This window comes from Tachypleus tridentatus, chromosome 13 (genome assembly GCF_004210375.1).
Source record: "Tachypleus tridentatus isolate NWPU-2018 chromosome 13, ASM421037v1, whole genome shotgun sequence".
Taxonomy (NCBI): Eukaryota; Metazoa; Arthropoda; class Merostomata; order Xiphosura; family Limulidae; genus Tachypleus; species Tachypleus tridentatus.
In genome coordinates this window covers 30,579,794-30,591,777 of record NC_134837.1, presented here as the reverse complement: position 1 = coordinate 30,591,777, position 11,984 = coordinate 30,579,794, and the positions used below count along the sequence as shown (strand labels likewise).

The following is an 11,984-nucleotide window of genomic DNA, read 5'->3' as shown; positions in this document are numbered from 1 at the left end:
CGGGGTCGAATCCTCATCACACCAAACACGTTCGCCCTTTCAGGCGTGGGAGTGTTATACTGTAACGGTCAATCCCACTATTCATTGGCAAAAGAGTAGCCCAAGAGAGTTGGCGGTGGGTGGTGATGACCACCTGCCTTCCCTCTAGCCTTACACTCCTAAATTAGGGACGGCTAGCGCAGGTAACCCTCGTGTAGCTTTGCGGGAAATTCAAATCAAACCAAACACAAGTTGTTTAAGAAACTTTATTGCATCGTATATAATTCCATTTAAGCATTAATAAATTTGCATACAGTATTTTTTGTATTCAAAGTTATCAAAAATAAAATAAATTGCTGTACGATAAAGTTTGATTGATTGGTTGATTGTTTGGCTGGTTGGTTGATTGATTGATTGATTGGCTGGTTGGTTGATTGATTGATTGATTGGTTGGTTGTTTGGTTGATTGATTGGTTGGTTGTAAAGAAAAGAAAATATTTCCTACTTTTACACGTAATTTAACATTTTTTACTCAATATTATAAATAAAAAATTCACACAAAAACACGTTTTTTTAATACATTAGAAATACCAATATCAACTTAAATCTCTTATAAAAATGCATACAAATCACATACATATTATATTTGAACTGAGAGAATTATTTTTGTTTTAGTTTGGATGGTTCAGAAAGAAGCGTAAAAACCACATTATGGTGTAACATGAACAGACAAAATCACAGTTAGTGAGAATAATGAGCGTTTACCGTAAAAAAAAACAATTTCTTTCATAATTTCATACCAGATATTTCACAAATACTTTCAAAGTTTAACACAGTTCTTGAACCATCAAGTTGAGCTCAAAACATAACTAAATATTCCAACCATTGAAAACATTATTAAACTTTTTAAATCCAACTTTTTAATCAGTATTCTACAAACTTGCGAGGCCATTGCGAAGAAACTGAAAACGTGTTAGAAATCAATGTTTCATAATCGTTAGAGAAAGATAGTAAAAATATATGTATGTCGTTTAACAGACCTCTCTAGCGAAACATGGACAAACGTCTGGTATTTGTAAAAACCTTTTAGTTAATTTTAGTGTTTAGATTATTTTAAAATTGGGAAATTCTGTAAAATCACGACGGGATCTACAATTACATTTTACACAGGGGACTGGAATGGGGGCAGAGTGTTTTAAATGGTAAATATCCCCCCCCCAAATGATGACTCTAACAAAAACTTAATCCTATAAATGATGAGTTAAAATGAGTAATAGGCTTAGGAACAATTCGTAGACTTTGTAATATTTGTTAAGAAGAGTGCGTTAAAAAGTTCTAACTAATGCACCAATATATTACAGTCACTCCCACTCAAGAATTCTTGCCGAACACTGTGAAACAGTGTAAGATTTGACTTCAGACTTTTTTATCTTTCTTAGTTTTCTGGAGTGAAAATAAAACAGATAAATTCAGTAATGTATCACATATTTGTCCGCTTCAAAGTGATAAACAACTCAAAATGTGACACAGTTAAATGCATTTGCTGAACCGATACTTCAGAGGGGTGTGTGCCAGATAGGGAGACAGGGGACCAGAAACTCTGTGCATACCGACGCAGCTATTTATTTTATGTGTAATGCTATTATTTTCATGCATATGACGTATGTGCGTTTGGTGATATAGATATAGTTCATATATGCATGTCATTGTATAAAGTGTGTGTGTGTTTAATATGGGTACGTCCCCCACCCCAACAAGAATCAACGGTCCTGATCGAATTGTGCCCCCCCCCACCAGAGTATTAAGAGTGAAGGCTCATATATTTAAAAATTGGATTTTATGCGATTAGCAACGAAACAAACAAATAATATCAAACACCTTCCTTGTTGACAAATTAAATTTACACATAAATGTAAATCAAAATTCATTTTTTTTTTTACTTAGTAATATATTTGACATTTCATTGGATAGTTAATATAATAAACACTGAAAGTAAAGACAACAGTTAACTGCTAATCCTTCATTTTAGCTCCGAAACTAGTATCGGAAAAAACTGTAAGAACCAGCAAGGAATGTTTTTGTTGTTTAAAATTAATTTTCTGATGTATTAAACATGCAACTAAATATACATCTCAACCAACTGCAAAATAAACTGTTGTTTATCAGCTACCAAGAGTAAACTCTTAAAACAGTTTCCTTTAGTAAGTGCAGATATTTGTATAGTTTCAAAATGTTATGAAACCAAACCAGGCAGCCTCCCTATTTCCTCGAATCAGTTGGTTTTAGAATAAACTGCTTTAGGTAATCAGTGTTTAGGGGGGATAAATCATTCCACAAATAACCCTCTTAAATGCAATCACTGGGATTTTAGTTAGCTTAGCTCACGGATAACTATTTAAAAATACTTCAGTTTGTTGCAAGAGAAATTATACCATTATTTAAAGTCAAACGTATAACATCGTAATCTCTCATCTCAATATATCTGTTAATGTACCTATACGCACGCAATGAGTAATAAGGCGTAATTTGTAATTTAACACAGGTTACACATCGAATAGCTTGTTCTATCCTCTAGGACCGAAGAAAAGAACCTTAAAGATCAGATACCAGATGTAGTCATAGAAAGTAATAACATCTGGGAATGATGTCTACTACTAGTTATAGCAATTTAATTGTAATATGCACAAACTGTAGTGCTATGTGACTTAAACGAAGAATACACACACACATATGTATACATACACACATATATACCACGGCGTAATTTGCATTTTATATAAAAGGAATAGAACTGCATACACTTAGGTCAGTTGATGACATTTCTGTTTAAAAAAAACCTGTAGTTTCTTCATTTTTGGCACAATTTTCTAAATCTTGAGATTAGCAGAAAACATATCACAGAATGAACGGTATTTTAAATTTAAGGCTTCATACAATACATTTCTTAATACTATCGCAAGATGAACTGCGACGGAACATTGGTTTTTTTTTACACCATTCTTTACGAAATTAAAATCTATTTACATGAAGAATCAAATCTAACAGAATAATGTCTCTGAAAAGTTGAACACAAACACGTTTTAACAGTAGCACATTTCCCTAAACTCGGTTTTAAACTAATTTATTTTCAAGTTCTAATTACTGCAAAGCAATGACTAGTGAAATTTGTTTTAAAAAAATATTAAAGCTTAATCTTTACAGCATGCAGACGACTATTTCGATGCAAAATAGTTCTGGAACTCTTCTCACAAATAGGCTTAGGTATCTTCGTATTAACAAAGGCGATTAGACTTATGAATTTTTTGTTAAAAACTATGCTTAAACTTACTGAAGACAATATGAAACTTATTCATGTTTAATATGTTGTTTTAACTCTTGAAGTAACACTTGGCATTCTTCTTTTAATTCCTCATATTGCTTCTTAGCTTTTGTAGCATCATCCAAAACTTCGCGAGTTTTCTCACACAGTGCTTGAGTTTCCTGTAAAATGGAAGCAAAAATAAGTTTGTATACAAACTCACAAAGAATAAAAAAATATGTTAGTTATCCTACAGTCTGAATTTTTAAGTTCATCGAACAGACTCTTAAAATGTTAAAGTTTAAAAGATTGACATAAAGTAAAAAGTACTGGTGTGTTAAATATACTTGAAATAATTTGTTTGTTTTAAAATTAAGCACAAAACTACACAATGGGCTATCTGTGCTTTGCTCACCACAGATATCGAAACCTGAATTCTGGCATTGTAAGTCCACAGACATATTGCTGTATTACTGTCGGGAGGCACTTGAAAAAAGCCCTGATGGTAAGTAACATTACCCAGGTGGTTAGGGCATTCGACTCCTAATCTGAGGGTCGCGGGTTCGCATCCCTATTATACAAAACATGATCACCCTTTAAGCCGTGGGGGCGTTATACTATGACGGTCAATCCCACTATTTTGTTGTTAAAAGAGTAGCCCAAGATAAGATATGACAGACACAGTAGTGGGTTAGTCGTCGTATATATCGTCAACTGTACAAACAACAACCTTATTGATGTAAACTACAATAACTAACTTGTGGGTTGGTCGTCGTTTATTTCGTCAACTGTACAAACAACTACCTTATTGATGTGAACTACAATAACTAAATTATAGCCGACCCTAAAAATCGCATTGTTTTTGTTTTTAAGCAAAGGAGACGACTAAAATGCATTGTTGGAAAAAATTTTGGGTTCGATTTAATGGGTGCATACAACACAATGCAGTGTTTGGGTTTGCTAAGTAGCTACAAAGACCCTTATCATTTTACCGAGAATAAGAATAGACCGTTACCGAAGTTATAATTTCTATAAAAAATATCAAAGGGAGATATTCAATTAAATTAAATCTATTGTACGTGTTCCAATAAAATCATGCATGTATATAATACTGACATGAAAAAATTATAAACTGAACAACATCAAATATATATACAGATACGTCCCCTTTTAACACATCATCTCTGTTCGCTCGTGCTCCCACCTTCGAAACATTTCATTCAATCAGTCGACAGAATTTGTTTGTTTGGAAATTTCGCACAAAGCTACTCGAGGGCTATCTGTGCTAGCCGTCCCTAATTTAGCAGTGTAAAACTAGAGGGAAGGCAGCTAGTCATCACCACCCACCGCCAACTCTTGGGCTACTCTTTACCAACGAATAGTGGAATTGACCGTCACATTATACATCCCCACGGCTGGGAGGGCGAGCATGTTTAGCGCGACGCGGGCGCGAACCCGTGCGGATTACGAGTCGCACGCCTTACGCGCTAGGCCATGCCGGGCCCAGTCGACAGAAGAAAGTTCGTTTATTTTTTTCATTAAAGTCCTTCACACACACACAGAAGAGTTATTCTTAACTATCTTTTCAACATATGTAAAGACTGATAGATGAAAGTGACATATGTAGAAACTGGTGGATGAATATGACATATGTAAAGACTGATGGATAAATGCGAAATTTCAGACATTGCAAAAAAATGGATCATTTTCCTGTGATTTGCTCTTGAAAATAAATATTTCTATTTTTGTCTATAATTAACCATTCAGGAGATACAGAGCATTGGATATACACACACATTTTTTTAAAGTCTCTCTTTTTGTCATAGGAACAGGAACATCTGTTACTGCATGTTAAAAGTTCTCTTTGGGCTGTACATGTTACTGAAGAGATTATTATAAATATCTCATGGGTCATTGTACGAGAGAGTAAATACCTGTGTAACGCTCACGGCTGCTGTATGATTGCATACGTGTATATTTTGATCCATTCTCATTTAAACTCTTTTAAAGTGGAATCTTATCCACCTTTCGACGAAACAAATTGTGCTTCTTCATTGTGACGTAACACTTTGATAGAAAGAGATATTTCAGTTTTATAATCTCACACAGCAACAAGCTATGAATACACATTCTTCAGATCAATCAGAAACAATGCTGGTATTCACAAGCTGAAAACCAAAACCAAAAGATACTAACACTCTAATTTAAAGAATTATTACAGTGAATATGATTAAATCTCCTCGCATTCTGGACCCTCTAGTGGCAGCTCTGCGGACTTATAACTGAGTTTTGATACCCATGGTGAATATAGCACAGACAGTTTATTGTGCAGCATTTGCTTAACTACAAGCAAACGTACTTTAGAGTTGCTAACAAGATAATGAACAATGGCTAAGGTTCGACAGTCAAAACTTGATAAGGTTCCTGTCACACCTAAAAACGACTATTTTCGTAAGAAAGATGGCGTCAAAAAGCATGCAAAAATTCCACTGAACCACAAGATTGACAAGTCTTCCGATGCAATCCAATGTATTTTGTGGTTTTGGGTTTGGCATGCTTAAGTTTGCTCTTGTAAGCTCTCTGCAGAAGATTGTTGGAACAGAAATTGCAATGTCAGAGAGTGACACATAACCAAGTCGCTAGTCTAAGAATGAGTGATAATGGATTGTCTGTTTTTTTAATTTCGCGCAAAGCTATACGAGAGTTATCTGCGCTAACCGTCTCTAATTCAGCATTGTAAGACTAGAGGGAATGCAGCTAGTCATTACCACCCACTGCCAACTCTTGGGATAAGTTTTTACCAAAGAATAGTAGGATTGACCGTCACAATAACGTCTCCGCAGCTTAAAGGGCAAGCATGTTAGTTGTGACTGAGATTTGAACATGTGACCCTCAGCGCCCTAACCACCTGATCATGATAATGGAATAAGAAGTTCCAAGTGAAACTTTGTTCTTCTAGGATTAGCTGAGTTAACCGTTATTTGACCATGCACAAATAAAAACCAACAAAGAAACGAATAGCACTTGGTGGGGAGCCAAGAATGGAGGGGGGCAAAGCTTTATTTTAAATATAAGGGGAAATACACTCTTTAAATCGAATTTTATCTAAAATAATGACTCACTATTAACAAATGAAGCCGTTTTAAGTAAATTTCGTACCTAGAGATAAAAATAAAGATAATAAAAATAAAATAAAGGAAGGTTATGTAAGATGGTCATGAAACTACTTGTTTTTCATATTAATATCGTTTTTTCGTGTTTGTGTCCCCCACACACCGATTTCTATCACCTATTAACTCTCACTGTTTCAATTTCCATTCCAGTCATTAACCATTTCCGGAAATGCATACTTCCGAACTCCCTAGTTTTCATCTGAAGCACTTCTGAGAAACCTAATTAACTTCCAGTTTTCTACTCATTTTACTCTTGAAACTTATATCATAGTTTCATTGACTGTAAGAGGAAAATAAATCAGTAAAATTATTTATAATACCTGTGTGCAACACATCCAATTTAACACTAAGAAAATGGCCCACAATGATACAACGGTTAAATCTGGAGTTCGATTATCAGCTGTGGTGCAACAAACATACCTACAATAGCTCAGCGTTAAGTCTAAAAATCGGGTTTCGATACCCGTGCTGAGTAGAGCACACATAGTCCTTTGCGTAGCTTTGTGTTTAACAACAAAGAAACCTATTCATAAACTTACGAACTTGTAATCTCCCATCCTTAACACTCCTACGAAAAGTGGGGCCTAATAGGCCCCAGAGCAACTTGAAAGGCTATTAATATTAGGCTAATAATTTTGTATTTAAATGAAATTTAAATGATATTTAATGAAATGAAATCAAATGAAATGGCAATTTCATTTAAATACAAATTTATTAGCCTAATATTAATAACCTTTCAAGTTGCTCTGGGGCCTATTAGGCCCCACTTTTCGTAGGAGTGTTAAACACAATCATGCATGTCGTGATAGACGGGATTAATGCATAGTTTTTTTATACAGTCTTTTTTTATCAGCGGGACACAGGCTCGTTAAACAGCTCGGAGTTTGTTTTTTTAAAGTACAAACTTTTAGCCCATAGCTCCGTTATATTTTGACCGATTTGATATTTAATTACAATTGTGGACTCAGGAGGTCAAGCTCTTTCATTGATATATTTGACCACACCCAAGGTTTCATAGCTTAATGTCTGAAAGAATTTCAATGTGAGGGTAAGTTGGTATAGATCCTAATGAACAATAAAGTTGAATCGAGTTTACGCCTACACCCTTTGGTATTTTTATTGTACAAAAGCATAACCGATAAAAGGTTTGTTTTTTTTAATTTCGCGCAAAGCTACAAGAGGGACATCTGCGCTAGCCGTCCCTAATTTAGCGTCGTAAGACTAGAGGGAAATCATCTAGAAGGAAGGCAGCTTGTCATCACCATCCACCGCGAACTCTTGGGATATTCTTTTACCAACGAATTGTGGGATTCAGCGTCACATTATAACTCCTCCACGGCTGAAAGGGCGAGCATGTTTGGTACGACGGGGATGTGAACCTGCGACCTTCAGGTTACGAGTCGAACGCCTTAACCCACCTGACTGTGCCAGGCCATCCAATAAAAAACATTGTCTCATATATTAATTTACTCTAATGCTGCCTAAACTAATTTTAAGTGCTCAGCAGTCAAGGATTCTCTTTTCTTTGTTTATGGCTAGGTAATAATTTTTTTTGAGACGATGAATTTTGTTTGTTAAGAGTGTAAACAAATCAACTTTGGTAAAGGTAGGTGTAATGTTTGTTGATGATAAAGTACTTTAGACTTTGATTTTTTTTCATTTTAAACGGATGATTATTATAAAGATGAAATAAATCGAGTGTTTACAGATCGCAGGTTTATCATCATACCTCATCGAGTGTTTACAGATCACAGGTGTATCATCATACCTCATCGAGTGTTTACAGATCACAGGTGTATCATCACACCTCATCGAGTGTTTACAGATCACGGGCGTATCATCATACCTCATCGAGTGTTTACAGATCACAGGCGTATCATCATACCTCATCGAGTGTTTACAGATCACAGGCATATCATCATACCTCATCGAGTGTTTACAGATCACAGGCGTATCATCACATCTCATCGAGTGTTTACAGATCACAGGCATATCATCACACCTCATCGAGTGTTTACAGATCACAGGCATATCATCATACCTCATCGAGTGTTTACAGATCACAGGCATATCATCATACCTCATCGAGTGTTTACAGATCACAGGCGTATCATGATACCTCATCATAATACTATTTATTTAATTCTGATTACAACTGATCACTTAAGATATTTATATATAATCTCTTGTTACGTATTAAAATCCATTTTGTTAATTTTCCCCAAATATATACGTTCAGCCATTTGTGATTTCGTAGTCTTCATCTTGGCTGCTTTCAATCATGTAAACATAAGAAAAAAGCAACAAAAAACACACACAAAAAACACGTCTCTTGCTGGTTGTCATGAGTTGTGGTAAATGTTACGATGTATGTGTGAACGTATCAGGGTTTAACATCACTGCTTCCACCCGAGTTACAAAACTTAATGCACTTCATAATACTACCCATGTTCAGCTTTTGAAGTTCTAGAAAACTAATTTAAACATTTTTAAAAAGTCAGTTTTTGTTGTTTACAGATTACTAAGCACAAAAGCAAAATCAGAAAACAAAAAAATCACATTAAAATTCATAAATGTTATCATAATATTAAAATCCTGTAATATGTTAAATAGGTACTTCATATTTACTATTTATAAGGCATGATTGAATTATGTAAATGTTTTCAATGATATTCTATTGAACAGAGAACTTGCCTTTAACGTAGAAATCATCCTGTCGTCTAACAGGTGGATGTGTGAGTTGATTTTCTCAACTCTTTCATTCGTGATTTCAGCATTCGATTTTATAGTGTTCAAGTGATGTTGGACACTGCTGACGTCATTCCTGGCTACATTCACCTCTTCTTCAAGTGCATCTACAGCCATTTGGACTGTAGACAACCTATCATCAATCGTTTCAATCATTACCTGGCACCGTGACCTTCGTTGAGAGTCACTGCTGCTGATCCGATGTTTCAGAGAATTTCTTTGTGAAGAAGTTACTTCAGCAGAACTTCTTTCCATTGAAGCAATTTTCTTCTCCATTTCTTTCATAAGTGCGTTCATTTGCGTGTTTTCTGATCCAAAACCTATCGGAACAACCCTTCTTTGGAACCTTGTAGGGTCTTTCGCTGCACTGGTGGAATCTGAAGCTGTTCTCTTGGTGTGATTGCCGTTCTGCATACCAGATCCGCGCGTATGGCCTAAGGTGGAGGACCTCGAGGATGCAGTTCCAGAGTATGGAAAACCTTGTGTAGTGGTCGTAGAGACGTCTTCTTCCGTGACACTGTCCTCACTGGAACTGTACTGGTAAGCTAGGTCAGTTCCGCTATTTGTTTGTCTTGGGCCAGAAATGTTAGGCGAGTATTTCAACCAGGATTCATTCCTGTTTATAGTATTTAGGGATTTTATTAAAGATTATACACAAAAGTAGAAGAGTAAAATTTCACATTGTCACACGGAGTTTAAAACACCAGAACAGAATGTACCGTTCACCTATGTAATTAATTAAGTAGTGTTTGTCAGTCAGTCCAGGCGTGTATGAATGCTTACTCACATGGAAACCCGGTATTCCTACTGGCTAATCGTACAGTGGCACCGTTATGTTTATACGAGTGCAAAAGTTAACGACGTTTAGCATGCATTATTCTATATGTTTGGTTTGTTCTGAATTTCGCTCAAAGCTACAGGGGTATCTACGCTAGTCGTTCCTAATTTTTCGGTGTAAGACTAGAAGGTAGGCACCTTGTCATCACCATTCACCGCCAACTCTTGGGCTGCTCTTTTACCAACGAATAGTGGGATTTACCATCACAATATAACACCCCTACGGCTGAAGGAGCGAGCATGTTTGGTGTGACGGGTATTCGAACCCGCAGATTACGAGTCAAACGCCTTAACCCACCTGGCCATGCCAGATCTATTCTATATGAACACAACTATAACGTTTATAACATTACAACTGAACACATTTACTTCAGTAACATAAACAAAGACACTAAGTTAATTCTCTTTGTGGCTTATAAAGAGTGCAGTGTCATTATATCTGAATACAAATTCCAACAAGCGTCTAAAAATCGACGGTTACGTCTAAATTTTAAACATTCTTCGTACACGAAACATGTGTGTTCCCGCTATGTAATCTACGGTAATTAGCATTAACAGTCACTGCTACAATTTCATTAATTTTCGATGCTCTACAACCAAGACATTGCGCGAAATAAAATCATTACAGGTTTCAGATGATATACAAACACGATTTAAACTCATTTTCACACAAAGAAATGTACAAAAACATGGGACGAAAGTTGAGTTTTACACTTTTTGATACAATAATTTTTAGCTGTTCCTAATTTAGCAGTGATAAACTACGAGGTCTGTTCAAAAAATACGCGGACTGTTTGAATTGCGCGGCTCCAGTTGGTTCCAGGGGAATCCACTTGGTGTCGCTAGGTTTGCACAGATCAGCTAATTACGACGCCATTTCCCGATTGCAGATATCTTCATTTGTGTATTAGCTACGCGGTTTTAAGTGAAGTGCGATTTTTTCGTTTGGCGGATTTCAGAATGAATGACCTGAAGGAGCAACGACTTGCTGCGAAATTTTGTGTTAAACTTGGAAAATCTGCGACTGAAACTTTTGCAATGCTTAACACGGCTTACGGTGATGTTGCTATGAATCGTACGGCATGTTTCAAGTGGCATGAACGTTTTAAGGAAGGTCGACAGTCCATTGAAGATGATGATCGTCCTGGACGTCCTTCCACGTCAACTGACGACCCACACGTCGACAAAATCAACATCTTGGTGCGGGCAAATCGACGTCTGACTGTCAGGGAGCTTTCTGAAGAGTGTGGGATATCAGTTGGATCTTGTTACGAGATTTTGACCGAAAAATTGAAGATGCACCGCGTTGCTGCGAAATTTGTGCTTCAGAACTCGTGAGTTTTTGGCCAAACACTCGATCACTGTTCTTCCCCCCCCCCCTCTACTCACCTGACCTTGCTCCTTGCGATTTTTTCTTGTTCCCCAAACTCAAAAGACCCTTGAAAGAAAGAAGATTTGAGACGATTCCCGAGATTAAGGCAAATGCGACGAAGGAGCTGGAGGACATTACAAAAGAAGCGTACCAGGACTGTTTCAACAAGTGGAAACACCGTTGGGATAAGTGTGTGCATTGGGGAGGAGAGTACTTTGAAGGGGTCCCAGACCTGTAACTTCTAAATAAAGTACATTTTGTTTTATGACGTCAGTCCGCGTATTTTTTGAACAGCTCTCGTAGAGAGAAGGCAGTTAGTCAACACCATCCACCGCCAAATCTTGTACCGCTCTCTTACCAACGATAGCGGGATTGACCATAATATTATAAAGTCCCCACGGCTGAAAGGGCGAGCATGATCTGTGTGACGGGGATTCGAACCTACGATCATGAGATTGTAAGTCGAATTCCCTAACCACTAGGTCATGACAGGCCCACTTGTTGCATGACATCTGTTTGTTTGTTGTTCAGTCCATAAGTTGTGTGAAGTGTCTACCACATAGATCGAACATTAAAT

At 36.6% G+C, this 11,984-nt stretch overlaps 1 protein-coding gene across 1 annotated transcript in view; it reads right to left on the bottom strand.

Annotated features, from left to right (window-relative positions):
• Window positions 1-231: 231 nt before the first annotated feature.
• Window positions 232-11,984, bottom strand: part of LOC143236054 (uncharacterized) — a 35,933-nt gene continuing 24,180 nt past the window's right edge. Inside the window, exons 7-8 of the mRNA XM_076474309.1 lie at window positions 9,145-9,814; window positions 232-3,459 (exon numbers count right to left, since the gene is read on the bottom strand). Of these exons, the coding sequence (XP_076330424.1) occupies window positions 3,325-3,459; window positions 9,145-9,814 (805 nt within the window). The 3' untranslated portion in view covers window positions 232-3,324. The remainder of the gene's footprint in view (window positions 3,460-9,144; window positions 9,815-11,984) is intronic.